Source organism: Papio anubis, chromosome 3 (genome assembly GCF_008728515.1).
Source record: "Papio anubis isolate 15944 chromosome 3, Panubis1.0, whole genome shotgun sequence".
NCBI lineage: Eukaryota > Metazoa > Chordata > Mammalia > Primates > Cercopithecidae > Papio > Papio anubis.
The window spans coordinates 131,335,134-131,359,505 of NC_044978.1; the positions used below are offsets into that span (position 1 = coordinate 131,335,134).

The 24,372-nt window shown below is 39.8% G+C and overlaps 1 protein-coding gene across 1 annotated transcript in view; it reads right to left on the bottom strand.

The window, feature by feature from the left end:
* Positions 1-11,264: 11,264 nt before the first annotated feature.
* HSD17B11 (hydroxysteroid 17-beta dehydrogenase 11) overlaps positions 11,265-24,372 on the bottom strand; it is a 62,812-nt gene continuing 49,704 nt past the window's right edge. The window contains exons 6-7 of the mRNA XM_003898939.3: positions 15,164-15,280; positions 11,265-12,020 (exon numbers count right to left, since the gene is read on the bottom strand). Coding sequence (XP_003898988.3) covers positions 11,930-12,020; positions 15,164-15,280 — 208 coding nt within the window. The 3' untranslated portion in view covers positions 11,265-11,929. The remainder of the gene's footprint in view (positions 12,021-15,163; positions 15,281-24,372) is intronic.

The following is a 24,372-nucleotide window of genomic DNA, read 5'->3' on the forward strand; positions in this document are numbered from 1 at the left end:
GATCAAATAAGATAATATGTTTATGAAACAGTTTTGCAAGTAGTGAACGGTTATATAAATCAAATAATAATTATAGTAAGAATTCGAATGTGTTAATCACTATATACCATGGACTGATTTAAGGGCTTTACATATCAACTTGTTTAATCTTCACAAGATACATCTGAGGTAGGTGCTATTAAAATCTGCATTGTACAGATGGGGAAACTGATGTACAGGCAAGTTAGGTAACTTATTTGTAAGCATAAAGTAACAACTGTTAAGAGGTGGAGTGAGCATTTAAACCCAGGAAGCCTGATTCTGGAGCCTCAACTTTTAACTTAGATCGGTGGTTCTCAATTAGGGGTTACTTTTGTTCCACAGGGTACATTTTGGCATGTCTGGAGACACTGTTTTTTGCCACAATTCAGGCATTCCACTGTCATCTATCTAATGCGTAGAGGCCAGGGAAGCTGCTGAACACTTTACAATTCATAGGAAAGCCCTGTGCATTGAAACCAAGAATTATTTAGCCCAAATGTGAGTAGCCTCAACTAAGGTTGAGACCTGGCCTATACTTATATTATATTGGAGACAATGTGATTGGTTCTTTAAGTTTGAACCTTGGATACATTTATGGCAAAAAAAAAATAGTACTTGGTTATATCTTTCTGCATGCAGGTTTGCTGTGACATGTATATAGAGCTATTAAATATTAACATAGGTGCTTTAGATCAGACTTCACGCTGGGTTGCAGTGCAGGCATCTGTTTTCAGATTGAATGCCTATAATTTGAATATCCAGCTTGCTCAGAGGGGGCCAGACCAGGGGGACTAATGCTATCTAAATCAATACAGTGCTGATGCAGTTTTGAAAGGCAGTTTTAAAATTTACAGTGGAATCTAGATTATTTTACCCACTGGGAGATTTGTATTATGCAAGAATTAAGAATCTTTGAGACAGTGAACAACATTTCTTAACATTGTTCTCAAATAGTTTGATTGCTGAGAAATTTTATTTCATGTGAGACATAGTGAGCTTTTTTTTTTTTTTTTGCTTGTTTTCTATGGGACAGAATGTTCATGTTCCTCAATTACAGGGTTCATATTTGTCCCAACAATGCTAGAAACATACACTTTGTCCCTTGATTTTGTTGTTGTTGTTGTTGTTGTTTTGTTTTGTTTGTTTTTGAGACAGATTCTTGCTCTGTCATCAGACTGGAGTGCAGTGGCGCAATCTCAGCTCATTGCAACCTCCGCCTCCCGGGTTCAAGTGAGTCTCCTGCCTCAGCCTCCTGAGTAGCTGGGATTACAGGCGCCTGCCGCCATGCTCAGCTAATTTTTGTATTTTTTGTAGAGATGGGGTTTCGCCATGTTGGCCAGGCTGGTCTCGAAATCCTGACCTCAAGTGATTCACCCACCTGGGCCTCCCAAAGTGTTGGGATTACAGGCATGAGCCACTGCGCCTGGCCCCCCCTTGATTTTTTTCCCTAAGTTTTAGAGACTTTTTGTTTGTATGTCTTTATGACATCATTGGCTTCATTTCAACAGATTTTCATAACAAATAAAAATGTTTAATTTGCTTTGATAGCATTTTAGGTCAGTTTCCCACTGATAAGAATGAAGACATCTTAAATTTATCATTAATTTGTCTTTCACTCACATTTTAGGATGAGATGCTTTCAGTAAAATTTTCTCAACTAAGTTAAAATCATCCATAGCATTTAGAATCTTATTAAAATAAGACATTTTCTAAATTTTTGTCTGCTTTTTTTTTTTCTTTCATTAATGTCCCTTTTGAGAGCCATCTGCCTACCAGTTTTAGAAATGTAATTATCTTTATTCAGGTAAGAATAATTATCTTTGTACAAAGGGTCAACACTAAGCCATCATTTCTCTGAAGATCATAAAGTGAGGAAGTTATGGAAATTATGCACATTAATCTACTGTTTGTTTAGGCTAACTGTGGTAATCTGATAAGTAGAGGTTTGGGGATATAATTTCTTCAAATACATACTCTTTTATTTTCCTTCTTGGTGGGGTTCATTAGTTCATTGTCAAGGGTTCTATTCATATGTACTGCCAAACTGATAACGCAGTATTAGGTATTCTTAAAAGACATATAAACCTCTCCTTGAGGGTCCAAAACCCCTATCCAAATACGGAAACCCCAAACTCATATTTCATGCAGAGCGTTGGCATGTTTTGGTTTATAAAACCTCTTGCTTCATCACTCCATACCAATCCTCCTTGTAGTACCAAAGAGAGAGTCCCAATCTCTATAGTCTGGTTCTCAATCTTTCTTTTCTTGCTCTCCTCATCCTTCTTCCTCTGTTTATTCCAAATTCTTCCTGCCAAAAAGTTGTCTCTTTTGTTTTCAGATATTTTCAGATCTCTCCCATTATAAAAATATTCAACAAGAGCATCCTGTCTTCCATATTTTACAGCCAAATTAGTCTACAGTGATTACCTCGGTTTTCTGGCTTCCCATTTCCTTAAGAAGACAGAAGTCTCTCGTCCTTTTACCTCTTGTACTCTCTACCTGATGCAAAGTGTTATGACAGCTGCATATAAGGAGCAACAGGAGTTCACAGGAAGGTCAAATTACCCAGCCCTGAGGATGGAAGTGGGAGGTGAGCTATAAATGGGGCCCTGAGGATGAGGGGAGTAAGCCGGGTGATGAAGGAGATAAGAGTGTTCCATATATAGAAAACCATGTATACCAACACTAGGAGGTGAGGGATTGTGGTGAGGTCAAGGAATAAGAAGTTCTGGCTGGGCACGGTGGCTCAGGCCTGTAATCCCAGCACTTTGGGAGGCTGAGGTAGCTGGATCACTTAAGGCCAGGAGTTCAAGACCAGCCTAGGCAACGTGGTGGAACCCCGTCTCTACTAAAATATAAAAATTAGCCAGGCATGGTGACGTGCGCCTGTAGTCCCAGCCACTAAGGAAGCTGAGGCACAAAAATCACTTGAATCTGGGAGTCGGAGATTGCAGTGAGCTGAGATTGTGCCACTGCACTCTAATCTGACAGAGTGACCCTGTCTCAAAAAAAGAAAAACAAAAAACAACAAAAATAAAAAAGAAGTTCTGTCTTGGAAGCAGGGTATCGGGTAGAGAGAAGTTAGAGAACTTAGCGAAGGCTCAGTCACTCAGAGCATAGGATCAGTAAGGGCTAGTGAAAGGTATTGAGCAGGGAACTGATACCATCAGATGCACACCCCAGGAATGCTGCAGTTTGGAGAATGCATTGAAGGGAGGACAAGAATAGATGGAGGGAGACCAGTTAGGAAGCTTTTCATTAATCTAGACCAGGCTGGGTGCAGTGGCTGACACCTATAATCTCAGCAATTTGAAAGGCCGAGGTGGGTGGATCGTTTGAGCTCAGGAGCTCAAGACCAGCCTGGGCAACATAGTGAGACCCCCATCTCTACAAAAATTACAAAAAGTAGCGGGGCATGCTGGCACATGCCTATAGTCCCAGCTACTTAGGAGGCTGAGGCGGGAGGATCACTTGAGCTTAGAAAGTGGAGGTGGCAGTCAGCCGAGATTGTGCCACTGCACTCTAGGCCTGGGCCTAGGAGTGAGACCCTGTCTCAAAATCATCATCATCATCATCGCCATCCTCTAGCCCAGAAGTCACAGTGGCCTGAATGAGGGTGGTGGCAAACGAGACATTAAGGAAACAGAATAATACGATACATAGGCATTTATTTATTAAATATATAGAAAACACTTGGTTTGTTTCAGAGACTATTCCAGGTGTTTGGGTAATACCAGTGAACAAAATAGATGAAAACAAAACTGTTCCCTTGGGAAACGAACACTCTAGGGTCAATGTAGACAATAAAGAAGATAAATAAACAAAATATATAGAATGCTCCACAGTGATACGTGCTAAGGAAAAAAATAGAGAATAGAGGGAGAAATGGAATCTTGTAGGGTGTGGTTGTGTGGGGTAGGGTTGCAGTTTTACCTATAGAGTAAGAAGACCTCAAAAGAAAGAACTAAGCAAAAAGACTTAAAAGAAAGAAAGAGCTAGCTATGTAGATATCTGGAGGAAGAGCATCTAGAGAGAGTGAACAGTAATATACTAAGGCCTTGAAATAGAAACATGCCTGGGGGGTTGAGGAGCACCAAGGGGACCTATGTAGCTGGAGAGAATTGAATGAGGGTGAGGCTAGTGCGACAGTTAGTTTTATGGGTCAACCTGACTACGCTATAGTCCCCAGTTATCCAATCAAACACTAATCTAGGTGTTGTTGTGAAGGTATTATAGATGAGGTTAACAGCTATATTCAATAGTATTTAACTAAAGGAAATTATTCTTTATAATGCGGATTATAAAGAATTATAATCCCAACTTAACCAATTAGTTGGAAGGTTGTGAAAGCAAAACTGAGGTTTCCCTGAGTAAAAAGAGGTTCTGCCTCAACATTGCACCATCAGTTCCCATCTAAGAGTTTACAGCTTTCTAGGCTACCCTACAGATCTCAGACCTGCTAGCCTCCCACAATCATTTAAGCCAACTCCTCAATTTCTTGAAGTACATCTGTACTTCAGAATTTCTTGACGTACTCTCTGTCCGTGTGTGTGTGTGTGTGTGTGCTGTGCATATATATAAATGTGTGCATACACAATCTCCTACTGCTTCTCTGGAGAAGCCTAATTTATACAGGTAGTAAGGTAGTGGGTAATTGTAGGGACAAAAGGCTGGATTACATATGGCCTTGTAAAGTCACGGTAAGGATGTTAGCTTTAAGTTTCAGATGAGAAATTAATGGAGGATTTTGAGCCTGAAGCATGACATGATCTCATATATCTTTTTTAACTTTTATTTTTAGGTTCAAGAGTACACGTGCAGGTTTGCTATATAGGTAAATTGCATGACATGGGGGTTTAGTGTACAGATTATTTTGTCACCCAGGTAATAAGCATAATACCCAATGATAGTTTTTCGATCCTCACCCTCCTACCACCCTCCTTCCTCAAGTAGGCCCCTGTGTCTGTTGTTCCCTTCCTTGTGTCTATATGTACTTGATGTTTAGCTCCTATGTATAAGTGAGAACATATGGTATTTGGTTTTCTGTTCCTGTGTTAGTTTGCTTAGGCTAATGGCCTCCAGCTCCATCCATGGTTTTGTTTTTTTGTTTTGTTTTGTTTTGTTTTGTTTTGTTTTTTTGAGATGGAGTCTCCCTCTGTTGCTCAGGCTGAAGTGCAGTGACTTGATCTTGGCTCACTGTACTCTGCCACCTGGGATCAAGCGATTCTCCTGCCTCAGTTTCTCGAGTAGCTGGGATTACAGGTGCTCGCCACCACACCTGGCAGGGTTTCACCATGTTGACCAAGCTTGTCTTGAACTCCTGACCTTGTGATTCGCCTGCCTTGGCCTCCCAAAGTGCTGGATAACAGGTGTGAGTTACCATGCCTGCCCTCCATATGAATTTTAAAATAGTTTTTTAAATATAATTTTGTGAAGAATGTCATTGGTAGTTTGATAGGAGTAGCATTAAGTGTATAAATTGCTTTGGGCAGTGTTGTTTTCATACTGCTATAAAGAACCACCCAAGACTGAGCAATTTATAAAGAAAATAAGGTTTAGTTGACTCACAGTTCATCATGCCTGGAGAGGCCTGGGGAAACTCACAATCATGGTAGAAGGCAAAGTGGGAGAAAGGCACCTTTTTCACAAGGCATCAGGAAGGAGAAGTGCGCAGTGAAGGGGGAAGTACCCCTGATAAAACCATTAGATCTCGTGAGAACTCACTATCATAACAGCATGGGAGAAACTGACTCCATCATTCAATTACTTCCACCTGGTCTTTCCCTTGACACATGGGGATTACAATTCAAGATGACATTGGGTGGGTACGCAAAGCCTAACCATATCACAGATCAAGGAGCTTTTGGGCAGAGATTATGGGATTTTCCTAGATATATAATTGTATCTCACCTGCAAACAGGCAGAGTTTGACTTCCTCTTTTCCTATATGGACACCTTTCATTTCTTTCTCTTGCCTGGTTGCTCTGGCTAGGATTTCCAGTACTGTGTAGAATAGTTGTGAGAGAAGGCATCCTTATTTTGTACCAGTTTTCGAGGGGAATGCTTCCAGCTTTTGCCCATTCAGTATTGTATTGGTTGTGGGTTTTTCATAGATGGCTCTATTATTTTGAAGTATGTTCCTTCAATGCCTAGTGTATTGAGAGTTTTTAACATGAAGAGATGTTGAATTTTATTGAAAATCTATTCTGCATTTATTGAGATTATCATGTGGTTTTTGTTTTTACTTCTGTTTACGTGATGAATCATATTTATTGATTTGCGTATGTTGAACCAACCTTGTATCCCAGGGATAAAGCCTACTTGATTGTGGTGGATTAGGTTTTTGATGTGCTGCTGAGTTCATTTTGCTGGTATTTTGTTGAGAATTTTTACATCTATATTCATCAAGGATATTGGCCTGAAGTTTTCATTTTTGTGGTGTCTCTGCCAGGTTTTGGTATCAGGATGATGCTGGCCTCATTGAGTGAGTTAGGGAGGAGTCCCTCCTCCTCAATTTTTTGGAATAGTTTCAGTAGGAATGGTACCAGCTCTTAATACATCTGGCAGAATTTGGCTGTGATTCTGTCTGGTCCTGTGCTTTTTCTTCTTGTTGGGTTTTTATTACTGATTAAAATTTGGAACTCCTTATTGGTCTGGTCAGGGATTCAATTTCTTCCTGGTTCAATCTTGGGAGGTTGTATCTTCAGGAATTTATCCATTTCTTCTAGGTTTTCCAACTTGTGTGCATAGGAGTATTTACAGTAGTCTCTGAGGGATTTTTGTATTTCTGTGGGGTTAGTGGTTACCCTTTGTCATTGCTGATTGTGTTTATTTGGATCTTCTCTTTTTTCATTAGTCTGGCTATGTGGTCTATCTATCTCATTTATTCTTTCAAAGAACCAATTCTTGGATTCGCTGATCTTTTGTATGGTTTTTTTGCATCTCAATTTCCTTCATTTCAGCTCTGAATTTGGTTCTTTCTTTCATTCTGCTAGCTTTGGGATTGGTTTGCCCTCATTCCTCTAGTTCCTCTACATGTGATGTTCGGTTGTTAATTTGAGATCTTTCTAACTTTTTGATTGGGCATTTTGCACCATAAGCTTCCCTCTTAACATTGCTTTAGCTGTGTCCCAGAGATTCTGGTATTTTGTATCTTTGTTCTCAGTAGTTTCAAAGTATTTCTTGATTTCTGCTTTAATTTGATTGTTTACCAAAAAGTCATTCAGGAGCAGTTTGTTCAATTTTCATGTAATGATATGGATTTGAACAATTTTCTTAGTATTGATTTCTATACTAATTGTGCTGTGGTTCAAGAATATGCTTGGTAAGATTTCAGATTTTTTTTTTTTTTAATTTGCTGAGGATTGTTTTATGTCCAATTATGTGGCTGATTTTAGAGTATGTGCCATGGGCAAATGAGAAGAATGTATATTCTGTTGTTCGTGGGTGGAGAGTTCTCTAGGTATCTCTTAGGCCCATATGGTTAGTGTTGAGCTCAGGTCCTGAAAAATCTTTTGTTAGTTTTCTGCCTTAATGATGTGTCTAATATTGTCAGTTGGGCGTTAATGTCTCCCACTATTATTTTGTGGTTATCTAAGTCTCTTCATAGGTCTCTAATAACTTGTTTGATGAATCTGCATGTGCTCCTGTGTTGAGAGCATATTTAGGATAGTTAGGTCTTCTTATTCCCATTACGTAATGCCCTTCTTTGTCTTTTTTGGTCTTCGTTTGTTTAAAGTGTTTTGTCTGAAATTAGAAGAGCAACCCCTGATATTTTTTTTGTTTTGTTTTCCATTTGCTTGGTAGATTTATCTCCATCCCTTTGAGTCTATGGGTGTCATTGCAGGTGGGAAAGGTCTCTTGAAGACACTGTGTCATTGAGTTTTGCTTCTTTATCCAAATTCCCACTCCATGCCTTTTAACTGGGGCATTTAGCCCATTTACATTCAAGTTTAATATTGATATGTGTGGATTTAATCCTCTCATTTTGTTGTTAACTGGTTATTTTGTGGACTTGCTTGTGCAGTTGCTTAGTAGTGTCAATGGTCTGTGTACCTAAGTGTGATTTTGTAGTGGATGGTAATGGTCTATCTTTTCCACATTTAGCACTCTCTTCAGGACCTCTTATAAGGTAGGCCTGGTGGTAATAAATTCCCTTAGCATTTGCTTGTCTGAAAAAGTTCTTAATTCTCCTTCACTTATGAAGCTTGGTTTGGCTGGGTATAAAATTATTCATTGGAATTTCTTTTCTTTAAGAGTGCTGAATATAGGCCCCCAATATCTTCTGGCTTGTAGGTTTTCTGCTGAAAGGTCCACTGTTAGCCTGATGAGTTTCCCTTTGTAGGTGACCTGCCCCTTCTCTCTAGCTGCCTTGAAAGTCTTTTCTTTCATTTTGACCTTTGAGAATCGGATGATTATGTGTCTTGGGGATGGTTACTTAGTCCAACAAAAATAAAGAAAAAGATTAGGCTAGGCATGGTGGCTCACACCTGCAATTTCAGCACTTTGGGAGGATGAGGCAAGAGGATCACCTGAACCTAGGAGTTCAAGACCCGCCTGGGCGGGGCGCGGTGGCTCACGCCTGTAATCCCGGCACTTTGGAAGGCGGAGCAGGCAGATCATGAGGTCAAGGGATAGGGACCATCTTGGCCAACATGGTGAAACCCTGTCTCTACTAAAAATATAAAATTAGCCGGGCGTGGTGGCTCACACCTGTAGTCCCTGCCACTCAGGAGGCTGAGACAGGAGAATCTCGTCAGCCTGAGAGGTGGAGGTTGCAGTGAGCTGAGATTGCACCACTGCACTCCAGCCTGGTGACAGAGTAAGACTCCATCTCAAAAAATAAATAAAAATAAAAATAAATAAATAAAAGACTAGTCTGGGCAAGATGGTGAGACCTCACCTCAATAACAAAAAATTAGCCAGGCATGGTGTTGTGCACCTGTAGTTCCAGCTATCAATGAATCCCCTGGTTCAGGACCATGGAATATCATACTCGTTGACAATGAGAAATCATTCCCCATTTACCTGAAGACAAACTAAAGCTCTTTGATTTTAGTATGTCTCTCAGAATTAGCTCGATTGATGACCAAGATGAGTTTTCCCACCAAACTGCTGAGAAGTGAAATCAGAGTTAGGATAAACTTCATTCAAATAACATTGACAAGTTTTCAGATTTTGAGACACAGGGCTAATTGCCTAATGTTGGTGAGTTAGAGCAAGCTGCTGCTTCTACTTTTTTTTTTTTTTAATATAGAGAACAAAATTCAAAATCCCCATGATACTATAGTCATTCGTCTTTCCTCTAGAGTAAGGGCTATAGACTCCAAGGTTCTTCTGGATTTCTGCTACTACTGCTGTCTTCATAGCTAGTTCAGTGCCTTCTAACAATGCCTTCTGCACAGGACTGCTGAGGGACTAAGTGGCAAACTGTGCCTGACCCATGGTTAACACTCAATAAATGGGGCACACTACCATTTGCCCTCATAACGTTGAAAGAAGTATTGCTTATTTCTCATAATGGTTAACGCTAAAGTACCTCCAAATGTTTATTTATGACAAGTGTTTTAGGAGCCAAAATGTTTATCAGGAAAAGCTGTCAGTATATTTGGGCCTCGATTATCTTACTAAAGTTTGCTAAAGGCTTTTTCCTAGTCTACTTCACTGGCGGGTGGCTAGCAGTCTGGAACAAGTATAATTTAAACAGAAGAATAAACAATTAAATCTATTTCAAAGTGAGTTAGAAGCTGAGTGTAACAGGCTCTCCACTTTCTAGTGTCATTTCTGTTACCAGGATAGGTGTTTTAATCTAGAAATTCTGTGGATATTCAACCCTAGAGTGCTAGTAGAGTATAGCTGATGTATGGAGAGGAATCAAAGTTATATTATTCAAATATAATGTTTGGGAAACAAGAATTTTTGACCCATATGTATTTACACAAACTAAATGCAAACTGTAGTCCAACAGCAATGATATTTTGATTCTCTGAGTTAGAAGGTAATTGATGGGAAAGAGGGAGAAATTTACATAGAAATGATGCTTTCTGAGAAATTATCTTTTTTGTTACAGAATCCATAACATAAGCTTCCTTAAACATATTACCATATGACCCTTATAATTTCTGATGACACTGCTGATATTACTTAACTTGTTGAATGGGCTAATTGATGTAAGTTAAGTGTTTAGGACAGTAACTGACATATGTTGAATAAATATTAGTTTCTGCTTAAAATCTGGATCAAAATCTCTCTCCAAAAATTTTCTGAACCTAATGTAGCTCATTTGGTACACTTAACAGGATGTTAAAGGATTCTGCCTTATGTTTTTTCTAAATATGAACTTTCTGATAAAAGGATTAAAGTTCTTCATGTGTTATGTGTTTGACGTAGCCATTTTTTTTTTTTTTTTGAGATGGAGTCTTGCTCTGTTGCTCAGACTGGAGTGCAGTGGCACAATCTTGGCTCACTGCAACCTCCGCCTCCGGGATTCAAATTATTCTCCTGGCGCAACCTCCTGAGTAGCTGGGATTACAAGCACCTGCCACCACGCCCAGCTAATTTAATTATTTATTTATTTAATTTTTTATTATTTTTTATTTTTTTGAGACTGAGTCTCCCTCTGTCTCCAGGCTGGAGTGCAATGGCACCATTTCAGCTCACTGCAACGTCCACCTCCTGGGTTCAAGCGATTCTCCTGCCTCAGCCTCCTGAGTAGCTGGGACTACAAGCGCCCACCACCACACCCAGCTAATGTTTGTGGATTTTCAGTAGAAACAGGGTTTCACCATGTTGGCCAGGATGGTCTCAATTTCCTGACCCCGTGATCTGCCCACCTTGGCCTCTCAAAGTGCTGGGACTATAGGTGTGAGCCACCGCGCCTGGCCTACACCCAGCTAATTTTTGTATTTTTAGTAGAGATGGGGTTTCACCATGTTGGCCAGGCTGGTCTCAAACTCCTGACCTCGTGATCCACCCACCTCGACCTCTCAAAGTGTCGGGACGCAGGCGTGAGCCACTGTACCCAGACGTGTTTGATATAGTCTTGAAAATATTTTTCTTTAGTAGAAGAAACCTAACCTACTAAATTTTTAAAATTTATAGATCTGATCTTATAGTCCCATCTCAGTGAGCCTCACATCCAAGAAATTTCCAGTTTTTAAAAAAAGATTACACAATTTGTTTTCCTTTAATTTGAAGGTTAAGTTATGTTCTGTTTAGGAACAAAAATACGAAAACACAAAAAGTTTAAGTGTGATCCATTTATTATTGCTGCCATTTGTGGATACATTCTCTCAATTCTCCTTAAATCCCAATGATGCTTTTATACCTGCAACATGTGTATCCACCTCTAGCTTCCCTGTGCAGAAATGTCTGGCATTGGAATGTGAGCTATCTCTCAGGAAACAGAGTGGTAATGGGTAGGATGAAACTTACCCATTGAGAGCTCATGATATTCATTGTGAAATGCCACTAGATATAGTCCTTCATTATATTTAGAGAGCTTGAAGTTTCTGATTTTATGTAGAACAGAAAAAGAAACACAAATCCCACAAAATTTAAGTGCAATCAAAAATAAAAATATATATTAAATAAACAGTTATGGTAGAAATTTTGCAAAGCCTTCAGGTGAGCCACAAATAGTCTTAGAAATTATTTTAATAAAGTCATTTTGGTTCTTTTTCTTCATTTTCCTTAAAGTCACCTCTAAAGGTATTTCTCGGTTTATATCATATGTAATCAGCTTTTAGCTGAAGAACAAGTGGTAGTAAATGAAGACTGCCAAAGCCTCAAAGGTGATATTGGAGAAATGGGGATAATTAGAAAAAACAAAAGTTCAAACATTAAAATTCTGACACTATTAGATGAATCAACCTAAACTTGGTAAATCAGTTTTCAGAAAACTAGGCACTTATTGCGCTTTCATTTTATATCCAATAACTGCATCAAACTTAATATTGATTTTTCTTTTTAAAACTGCCAGGAAGCGCTCCGGAAGGATCCTAAAAGAAAAATATATGAAAATAATTAGAAAATTAATATTAAGTGCATTTGTAGAATACCCTCTTTAGAAATACTTTAAAGTTATCATGTATCATCGTGTTCATCTTAAATAAGATTAAGCACCTTAAATCTGAGTCACCACTATATATTCTTTCTCATTAAATCTATTTCGTTTTCAAATGGAAAAGAAGGCTTAGCCTTCTTTAGAATAGAATAACCTGAAGTAGTCAGTTTTTGAAACAAAAGATCTAAGAGAGGAGGTATACGAACTGAATAGTTGAGATACTAAAGACTTTACAAAAAGAAACCCAACATTAAAAAGGAAATGAGAATAGGAACTAATTTTATACTTTATAATGCAGAATATTATTAAAATGTTCCACTAAGAGACTGGGGAAGTAGAACTGCTAAATAAAAATGCAGACAATGCATTTGGTTTTGAGCATAATGCTGAACCAATTATTTAACCTTTTAGTTTAAATTCCTCACGTGTAAATGGAAAAATTAACACTTATCCCTCAGTGTTCTTTTGTGGAATCAGTGTGTTACTATATTAAATAAAACGTCTTGGCCGGGTGCGGTGGGTCACGCCTGTAATCCTAGCACTTTGGGAGGCCGAGGCGGGTGGATCACCAGGTCAGGAGATCGAGATCATCCTGGCTAACATGGTGAAACCCCGTCTCTACTAAAAATACAAAAATTAGCCAGGCATGGTGGCAGGTACCTGTAGTCCCAGCTACTCAGGAGACTAAGGCAGGATAATTGCTTGAACCTGAGAGGAAGAGGCTGCAGTGAGCTGAGATCGAGCTACTGCACTACAGCCTGGGCAACAGAGTGAGACTCCATCCCCCACCCCCTCCAAAAAAAATAAAATGTCTTAAACGGTGATAGACACTAGCAGGTCTCATCTTTTTCTCCAGACACTACACTTAGAACATTTAGGGACTTGTCACATTCCAGTGGGTCTGGGAGAAAATAAAACAGAATATATAAATCAACATAATAATATACAGAAATCTGCCTAGATGGCATGAAAAAAGGGTTTGGAAATATGACACCAATGTGACCTCGTAACAAGAATTAGGGCAATGATAATAATAATAGTAGTTATAATAACAGTGGCATATAACATTTATTGAGTACTTACAGTGTTCTGAGTACTTTTTATTTTATTTTTTTGAGATAGGGTCTTGGCTTGTTCTGTTGCTCAAGAGGGAGTGCAGTGGCATGATCATGGTTCACTGCAGCCTCGACTTCCTGGGCTCAGGCAATTCTCCCACTTCAGCCTCCCAAGTAGCTGGTACTACAAGTGTGTTCCAACATGCCTGGCTAATGTTTTTGATTTCTAGTAGAGACAAGGTCTTATTATGTTTCCCAGGCTTGTCTTGAACTCCTGACCTCAAGCGTTCCTCCTGCCTCAGCCTCTCAAAGTGCTGGGATTATAGACGTAAGCCACCGCACCCAGCCCTGAGTACTTTAAGAGCATTATTTTATTTATTCATCTCAGCCCTATACAGTCCAATTGTTTTCTCTATGTTACAGATAAAGAAACTGAACTTCAGATAAGTTAAAAATAACTCATCCATGTTCATGTTGCAAGCAAGTCACACAAACACATTCAACTCCAGAGCTTCATTCAACTCCAGAGCACAAACTTTGAGTCTTTATGTTTAAAGGTCTAGAAACTAGAATTAATTTATTCAATCAACAAACATTTTGGTGTCAGGCACTCTTCAAAATGCAGAGCATACAGTGATGAAAAATAGGCAAAATGCCTTCTTTCACAGGGTTATATTCTAAAGCGCTGTGTTAAGATTTTAACATGGATGTTTGAGTTGGACCAGAAATCTGTATTTTAATAGACAGCTGCCACAGACAGTGGTCCAGAGATTATATTTTGAGAATTACCGATGCGAAGAGCAAAAAACTCAAGAGATGAAAAGCGTGACATATGTTAAGCTTTCTCGCCCCTTCTGCTAAAAACTATGATGAACATGCCTTGGAGGTTTAGGTAGTAAAGCTCAAGGATCTCTTTGGTGAGTAAACACGTTAAAACCTATGATGTTTCTGGCACTATACTTGTCACGTTACATAAGTATGCACTCAGTGATCACTTCCCAAGTACTTATGATATCCCACTGACTTGGAGAAGCCCAGTCTAGGACAGGCAGCAAGAGGCTTTTTCTCCCAGCTGTCCTAAGGCACCGCTCTCCTTTCCCCTCCTTATGTGGCCAGCCTCACTGCCACACAGTTTTCCCAGATGAGGAATGAAGCAGTGTGTTATGATGAAACCAGTGAAACCAGTGGTTTCCAATCTTGGCTGAATAACTGAATCACCTAGAAAGTTGTTTTATCTCTCAAAGCCCAGACCACACTCTGAACCAAGTCAATCAGAATTTGGGGGAGTTGGTCTCAGGCACCGGCATTTCTTAAACCTCCCAGGTGAATTCCAGCGTGCACCAGAGTTGAGAGTTACTGCTCCAAAGAAGTGCTGCTCAAATTTTAATATGCATACAAATCATCTAGGAGAACTTATTGAAATGCAAATTCTGATTCAAGAGATGAGGAGAGTCTGTATTTCTAACACATTTCCAGGTAATACTGATGCTGCTAGTCCAAGAACTACATTGGAAGAAGCAAGGCTCAAGGATTTCTAATATTATATATATAAAAAAAAAAAGCAATTCATATACGTCAGTATGATTTTGCACAAAACAAAAGCTCAATGATTATCTGTTGTATCTTTAAATTAATATATAAAACCTAAATCTGGTCTCCTTTAATATCATTGTTCTATGATTCCATTATGTAAAGATGCTGAAAAACTATCCTTCTTCAGAGTCATTCATTTATAAGACAAGACTTACAGAAATATACAAATTTCTTTCTTTACAAAAAGTAAAAATGTGTGGAAATTACTCAGTTCATTCACCCAGGAGCTGTATCAGTCTTGCCTCAATGATTAACACAAGTGGTTTAAAAAAACTGATGACATCTTTATTCAGCCTGTTATTTTTATTAAGTCAATTCCATTTAACTGTACTTTATCAACTGCCTGATTTTAAATGTCAGCAAAAAATGTAATAGATAATTTTTATTTTACCTTTCATTTCTAAGGCTGAAAAACTTAACTGTCACTTACCTTTCCAATATTGTTAAAAAAGCTATAGAAGATGGAATAAAAATCATTTTCTGCTCAGTCAGAATCCCATTCATCAGCCTGTTTACCACTTCCTCAGGTTCCAGAGCGGGTCCTAAACTGAAATCAGAGGCAGTCTTCAGAAACAAAATACTTCACCAAGGCTTCAGCTTTAGTTTGGTGCTAACAAACAGCTTTAGTATGGCACAGACACCATAACATAACTGATTTGTAGTGTCTAGCCTAGTATAGGTGCTCAGAAATAGCAGCTACTTTACCATTGATAATAACAATCATTCACTTAGTGCTTATCGTCTACCACAAACTGCTAAACTTTCTACATAGGTCATTCCATTGAAGTCTGACAATAACCTTACGAAGGTAATATTATAATTCCTATTCTATGTGGGGAAAAGAAAGAGAGATCAGACTGCTACTGGGTCTATATAGAAAGAAGTAGACACAAAAGACTCCATTTTGTTCTGTATTTGAGATGCTGTTAATCTGTAACCCTACCCCCAACCCTGACCTTGCAAGAGACATGTGCTGCGGTGACTCAAGGTTTAATGGATTTGGGGCTGTGCAGGGTGTGCTTTGTTAAACAAGTGACTGAAGGCAGCTTGCTGGTTAAAGTCATCACCATTCTCTTAATCTCAAGTACCCAGGGACACATACACGGGGGAAGCTCCCAGGGACCTCTGCCTAGGAAAGTTAGGTATTGTTCAAGGTTTTTCCCCATGTGATAGTCTGAAATATGGCCTCGTGGGAAGGGAAAGACCTGATCGTCTCCCAGCCTGACACCCATGAAGGGTCTGTGCCGAGGACTAGTATAAGAGGAAAGAAGGCCTCTTGGCAGTTGAGATAGAGAAAAGCATCTGTCTCTTGCCCGTCCCTGGGCAATGGAACATCTCAGTGTAAAACTCGATTGTATGTTCTATTTACTGAGAAAGGAGAAAACCACCTTAGGGCTGAAGGTGGGACGTGCTAGTGGCAATGCTGCTCTTTATGCACTAAAAAGGTTTATGGAGATGTCTGCATATGCACATCAAGGCACAGCACTTTTCCTTAAACTTATTCATGTCACAGAGATCTTCATTCATATGTCTTTCTGCTGGCCTTCTCCCTACTATGATCCTATTGTCCTGCCACTTCCTTTTTTTTTTTTTTTTTGAGACGGAGTCTCGCTCTGTTGCCCAGGCTGAAGTGCAGTGGCCGGATCTCAGCTCACTGCAAGCTCCGCCTCCTGGGTTCAGCCATTCTCCTGCCTCAGCCTCCCAAGTAGCTGGGACTACAGGCGCCCGCCACCTCGCCCGGCTAGTTTTTTGTATTTTTTTTAGTAGAGATGGGGTTTCACCATGTTAGCCAGGATGGTCTCGATCTCCTGACCTCGTGATCCGCCCGTCTCGGCCTCCCAAAGTGCTGGGATTACAGGCTTGAGTCACTGCGCCCGGCCGCCACTTCCCTTTTCTAAGATGTTAAAGATAATGATCAATAAATACTGAGGGAACTCAGAGACTGTTGCCGGCGCAGGTCCTCTGTATGCTGAGCGACGGTCCCCTCGGCCCGCTTTTTCTTTCTCTATACTTTGCCTCTGTGCCTCATTTCTTTTCTCAAGTCTCTCGTTCCACCTAATGAGAAACGCCCACAGGTGTGGAGGGGCAGGCCACCCCTTCATCTGGTGCCCAACGTGGGTGCTTTTCTCTAGGGTGAAGGTACGCTCAAGAGTGGTCATTGAGGAAAAGTCGACGAGAGACTCCTGAGTACGTCTACAGTCAGCCTTGCGGTAAGCTTGTGCGCTCGGAAGAACCTAGGGTAACAATGGGGCAAACTAAAAGTAAATATGCCTCTTATCACAGCTTTATTAAAATTCTCTTAAAAAGAGGGGGAGTTAAAGTCTCTACCAAAAATCTAATTACACTATTTCAAACAATAGAACAATTTTGCCCATGGTTTCCAGAACAGGGAAACTTGAGATCTAAAAGACTGGGAAAAAATTGGCAAAGAATTAAAGCAAGCAAGCAGGGAAGCTAAAATCATCCCACTTACAGTATGGAATGATTGGGTCATTATTAAAGTAGCTTTAGAACCGTTTCAAACAGAAGAAGATAGCGTTTCAGTTTCTTATGTCCCTGAAAGCTGTGCAGTAGATTGTCAAAAAGAGGCAGGGATAGAATCCCGGAAAGGAACAGAAAGTTCACATTGTAAATGTGTAGCAGAGCCGGTAATGGCTCAGTCAATGCAAAATGTTGACGACAATCAATTACAGGAGGTGATATATCCTGAAATGTTAAAGTTAGAAGAAAAAGGTCCAGAACTAGCAGAGCCATCAGAGTCTAACCCACAATGGCCAACTCCTCTTACAGCAGCTTAGATGCCTGTAACTTTACAACCTCAAATGCAGGTTAAACAAGTACAAACACCAAAAGATCAAATAGAAAAAGATAGTCTCTGTCATGACAATGCCAATCCAAATACAATGTCCACAATATCAGCCGATAGAAAGTAAGACCCAGCCGCCAGTAGCCTATCAATACTGGCCGCCAGCCGAACTTCAGTATCGGCTGCCCCCAGAAAATGCGTACGGACAGCCAGGAATGCTTCCAGCGCCACAGGGCAGGGCGCTATAGCCTCAGCCGCCCACCATGAGACTTAATCCTACAGCACCGCCTAGTGGACAGTGTAGTGCATTACATAAAATTATTGATGAGGCAAGAAAACAAGGAGATATTGAAGCGTGGCAATTCCCAGTAATATTAGAATCAAGACCACCTGGAGAAGGGGCCCAAGAGGGAGAGCCTCTCGTAGCTGAAGCCAGATATGAGTCCTTTTCTATAAAAATGCTAAAAGAAATGAAAGAGGGAGTAAAACAGTATGGACCCAACTCTCCTTACGTGAGAACATTATTAGATTCCATTGCTCATGGACATAGACTCATTCCTTATGATTGGGAGATTCTGGCAAAATCATCACTCTCACCCTCTCAATTTTTACAATTTAAGACTTGGTGGACTGATGGGGCACAAGAACAGGTCCGAAGACATAGGACTGTCAATCCTCCAATTAACATAGACGTAGATCAACTATTGGGAATAGGTCAAAATTGGAGCACTGCTAGTCAACAATAATGCCAAATGAAGCCATTGAGCAAATTAGGGCTATCTGCCTTAGGGCCTGGGAGAAAATCCAAGACCCAGGAACCGCCTGACCCTTGTTCAATACAGTAAGACAAGGCTCTAAAGAGCCCTATCCTGATTTTGTAGCAAGGCTTCAAGATGCTGCTCAAAAGTCAATTACTGATGAGAATGCCCATAAGGTCATAGTGGAGTTAATGACATATGAAAACGCCAATCAGCCATTAAGCCATTAAAAGGAAGCGTCCCGGCAGGATCAGATATACTCTCAGAGTACCTTAAAGCCTATGATGGAATTGCAGGAGCTATGCATAAAGCTATGCTATGGCTCAAGCAATCACAGGAGTTGCTTTAGGAGGACAAGTTAGAACATTTGGGGGAAAATGTTATAACTGTGGTCAAATCGGTCATTTAAAAAAGAATTGCCTAGTCTCAGATAAACAAAATGTAACTACTCAAGCTACTACAACAACAGATAAAGAGCCACCTGGCCTATGTCCAAGATGTAAAAAGGGAAAACATTGGGGTCATCAATGTCATTCTAAATTTGATAAAAATGGGCAACCACTGTCAGAAACGAGAGGAGGGGCCAGCCTCAGGCCCCGCAACAAACTGGGGCATTCCCAATTCAGCCCTTTGTTCCTCAGGGTTTTCAGGAACAACAATCCCCACTGTCACCAGTACCTCAGGGAATAAGCCAGTTATCACAATACAGCAATTATCCCCCGCCATAAGCGGCAGTGCAGCAGTAAATTTATGCACCATACAAGCAGTCTCTCTGCTTCCAGGGGAGCCCCCACAGAAAATCCCCACAGGGGTATACGGCCCATTGCCTGAGGGGACTGTAGGACTAATCTTAGGAAGATCAAGTTTAAATCTAAAGGGAGTTCAAATTCATACTGGTGTGTCTGATTCAGACTATAAAGGCGAAATTCAATTGGTTATTAGTTCCTCAATTCCTTGGAATGCCAGTCCAGGAGACAGGATTGCTCAACTATTACTCCTGCCTTATGTTAGAGTTGGAAACAGTGAAGTAAAAAGAACAGGAGGGTTTGGAAGCACTGATCCGGCAGGAAAGGCAAGTCTCTGAGAGCAGACCTGTCTTGGCCTTGAGTAAGGCCATTACTCAAGGAAAACAGTTTGAAGGGTTGGTAGACACTGGAGCAGATATCTCTGTCATTGCTTTAAATCAGTGGCGAAAAAATTGGCCTAAACAAAAGGCTGTTACAAGACTTGTTGGCGTAGGCACAGCTTCAGAAGTGTATCAAAGTACTATGATTTTACATCGTTTAGGGCCAGGTAATCAAGAAAGTACTGTTCAGCCAGTGATTACTTCTATTCCTGTTAATCTATGGGGTCGAGATTTATTACAACAATGAGGTGCAGAAATCATTATGCCAGCTCCATTATACAGCCCCACGAGTCAAAAAATCATGACTAAGATGGGATATATACCAGGAAAAGGATTGGGAAAAAATGAAAATGGCATTAAAGTCCCAATTGGGACTGAGGAAAATCAAGAAAGAAAAGGAATAGGGTATCCTTTTTAGGGGTGGCCACTGTAGAGCCTCCTAAACCCATTCCATTAACCGGGAAAACAGAAAAACAAGTATGGGTAAATCAGTGGCCGCTACCAAAACAAAAACTGGAGGCTTTACATTTATTAGCAAAGGAACAGTCAGAAAAGGGACGCACTGAGCCATCATTTTCGCCCTGGAATTCTCCTGTATTTGTAATTCAGAAAAAATCAGGCAGATGGCGTATGTTAACCGACTTAAGAGCCATAAATGCTGTAATTCAACCCATGGGGCCTCTTCAACCCGGATTGCCCTCCCCAGCCATGATTCCAAAAGACTGGCCTTTAATTCTAATTGATCTGAAGGACTGCTTTTTTACTATTCCTCTGGCAGAGCAGGATTGTGAAAAATTTGCTTTTACTATACCAGCCGTAAATAATAAAGAATCAGCCACCAGGTTTCAGTGGAAAGTGTTACCTCGGGGAATGCTTAATAGTCCAACTATTTGTCAAACTTTTGTAGGTCAAGTTCTTCAACCAGTTAAAGACAAATTTTCAGATTGTTATATCATTCACTATATTGATGATATTTTATGTGCTGCAGAAACAAGAGACAAATTAATTGGCTGTTACACATTTCTGCAAGCAGAGGTTGCCAACGCAGGACTAACAATAGCATCTGATAAGATTCAGACCTCTACTCCTTTTCATTATTTAGGGATGCAGATAGAAATTAGAAAATTTAAGCCACAAAAAATAGAAATAAGACACATTAAAAACACTAAATGACTTTCAGAAATTGCTAGGCGATATTAATTGGATTCGGCCAACTCTAGGCATTCCTACTTATGCCATGTCAAATTTGTTCTCTATCCTAAGAGGAGACCCAGACTTAAACAGTAAAAGAATATTAACCCCAGAGGCAACAAAAGAAATTAAATTAGTGGAAGAAAAAATTCAGTTAGTGCAAATAAGTAGAATAGATCCCTTAGCCCCACTCCAACTTTTGATTTTTGCTACTGCACATTCTCCAACAGGCATCATTGTTCAAAATACTGATCTTGTGGAGTGGTCGTTCCTTCCTCAGAGTACAATTAAGACTTTTACGTTGTACTTGGATCAAATAGCTACATTAATTGGTCAGGCAAGATTACGAATAATAAAATTGTGTGGAAATGACCCAGACAAAATAGTTGCTCCTTTAACCAAGGAACAAGTTAGACAAGCCTTTATCAGTTCTGGTGCATGGCAGATTGGTCTTGTTGATTTTGTGGGAATTATTGATAATCATTACCCAAAACCAAAAATCTTCCAGTTTTTAAAATTGACTACTTGGATTTTACCTAAAATTATCAGACATGAACCTTTAGAAAATGCTCTGACAGTATTTACTGATGGTTCCAGCAATGGAAAAGTGGCTTACACAGGGCCAAAAGAGCGAGTAATCAAAACTCAATATCAATCGATATTGGGCAGAGTTGGTTGCAGTCATTACAGTGTTACAAGATTGTAATCAACCTGTTAATATTATATCAGATTCTGCATATGTAGTACAGGCTACAAGGGATGTTGAGACAGCTCTAATTAAATACAGCATGGATGATCAGTTAAACCAGCTGTTCTATTTATTACAACAAACTGTAAGAAAAAGGAATTTCCCATTTTATATTACTGGTATTCGAGCACACACTAATTTACCAGGACCTTTAACTAAAGGAAATGAACAAGCTGACTTACTAGTATCATCTGCATTCATAAAAGCATAAGAACTTCATGTTTTAACTCATGTAAATGCAGCAGGGTTAAAAAACAAATTTGATGTCACTTGGAAACAGGCAAAAGATATTGTACAACACTGCACCCAATGTTAAGTCCTACACCTGCCCACTCAAGAGGCAGGAGTTAATCCCAGAGGTCTGTGTCCTAACGCATTATGGCAAATGGGTGTTACACATGTACCTTCATTTGGAAAATTATCATACGTTCATGAAACAGTTGATACTTATTCACATTTCATATGGGCAACCTGCCAGACAGGAGAAAGTACTTCCCATGTTAAAAAACATTCATTATCTTGTTTTGCTGTAATGGGAGTTCCAGAAAAAATTAAAACTGACAATGGACCAGGATATTGTAGTAAAGCTTTACAAAAATTATTAAATCAGTGGAAAATTACACACACAACAGGAATTCCTTCTAATTCCCAAGGACAGGTCATGTTGAAAGAACTAATAGAACACTCAAAACTCAGTTAATTAAACAAAAAGAAGGGGGAGACAGTAAGGAGTGTACCACTCCTCAGATGCAACTTAATCTAGCACTCTATACTTTAAATTTTTTAAACATTTATAGAAATCAGACTACTACTTCTGTAGAACAACATCTTACTGGTAAAAAGAACAGCCCACATGAAGGAAAACTGATTTGGTGGAAAGACAACAAAAATAAGACGTGAAATGGGGAAGGTGATAACTTGGGGAAGAGGTTTTGCTTGTGTTTCACCAGGAGAAAATCAGCTTCCTGTTTGGACACCCACTAAACATTTGAAGTTCTACAATGAACCCATCGGAGATGCAAAGAAAAGCACCTCCACGGAGATGGAAATACCACAATCGAGCACCATTGACGCGCAAGACGAACAAAGTGGTAGTATCAGAAGAACAGATGAAGTCGCCATGTACCAAGAAGGCGGAGCTGCCAACCTGGGCACAATTAAAGAAGCTGACACAGTTAGCTGGAAAAAGCCTAGTGAGCACAAAGGTGACACAAACCCCAGAAAATATGCTGCTTGCAGCTTTAATGATTGTATCAACGGTGGTAAGTCTCCCCATGCCTGCAGGAGTAGCTGCAGCTAATTATACCTACTAGGCCTAGGTGCCTTTCCTGCCCTTAATTCAGGCAGTCACATGGATGGATAATCCTATTGAAGTATATGTTAATAATAGTGTATGGGTACCTGGTCCCACAGATGATCGTTGCCCTGCCAAACCGGAGGAAGAACGAATGATGATAAATATTTCCATTGGGTATCGTTATCCTCCTATTTGCCTAGGGAGAGCACCACGATGTTTAATGCCTGCAATCCAAAATTGGCTGGTAGAAGTACCTACTGTCAGTCCCACCAGTGATTCACTTATCACATGGTAAGTGGAATGTCACTCAAACCACAGGTAAACTATTTACAAGACTTTTCCTATCAAAGAGCATTAAAATTTAGGCCAAAAGGGAGACCTCGCCCCAAGGAAATTCCCAAAGAATCAAAAGATTTAGTTTGGGAAAAATGTGTGGCCAATAGTGCAGCGATATTACAAAACAATCAATTTGGAGCTGTTATAGATTGGGCCCCTTGAGGTCAATTCTACCACAATGTCACAGGACAAACTCAATGCTGTCCCAGTGCACAAGTGAGTCAACTGTTGATAGTGACTTAACAGAAAGTTTAGACGAACATAAGCACAAAAAATTACAGTCTTTACCCTTGGGAATGGGGAGAAAAAGGAATCTCTACTCCAAGACCAAAAATAATAAGTGCTGTTTTTGGTCCTGAACATCCAAAATTATGGAGGCTTACTGTGGCTTCATACCGCCTTAGAATTTGGTCTGGAAATCAAACTATAGAAACAAGAGATCGTAAGCCATTTTATTCTATCAACCTAAATTCCAGTCTAACAGTTCCTTTACAAAGTTGTGTAAAGCCCCCTTATATGTTAGTCATAGGAAATACAGTTATTAAACCAGACTCCCAAACTATAACTTGTAAAAATTGCAGATTGTTTACTTGTATTGATTCAACTTTAATTGGCAGCACCGTATTCTGCTAGTGAGAGCAAGGGAAGGCATGTGGATCCCTGTGTCCATGGACAGACCATGGGAGGCCTCGCTATCCATCCATATTTTGACTGAAGTATTAAAAGGCATTTTATATAGACCCAAAAGATTCATTTTTACTTTAATTGCAGTGATTATGGGATTAATTGCAGTCACAGCTACAGCCTCTGTGGCAGGAGTTGCATTGCACTCTTCTGTTCAGACAGTAAGCTTTGTTGACAATTGGCAAAAGAATTCTACAAGGTTGTGGAATTCAAAATCTGGCATTGATCAAAAATTGGCAAATCAAATTAATGATCTTAGACAAACTGTCATTTGGATGGCAGATAGGCTCATGAGCTTAGATCATCGTTTCCAGTTACAGTGTGACTGGAATACGTCAGATTTTTGCATTACACCCCAAGTTTATAATGAGTCTGAACATCACTGGGACATGGTTAGATGTGATCTACAGGGAAGAGAACATAATCTCACTTTAGACATTTCTAAATTAAAAGAACAAATTTTTGAAGCCTCTCAAGCTCACTTATCCATTGTGCCTGGAGCTGAGGCACTAGATCAAGTGGCAAAAAATCTTTATGGATTAAACACCATGACTTGGATTAAGTCTATTGAGGGCTCTACTATTTACTGCAGTAAATTTTGGAATTATGTGTCTCTGTTTAATCGGCTTGTTTTTAGTGTTCCAAACCAGTCAAAGAATCCTCCGTCAAAATCGAGAGAATGAACAAGCCTTC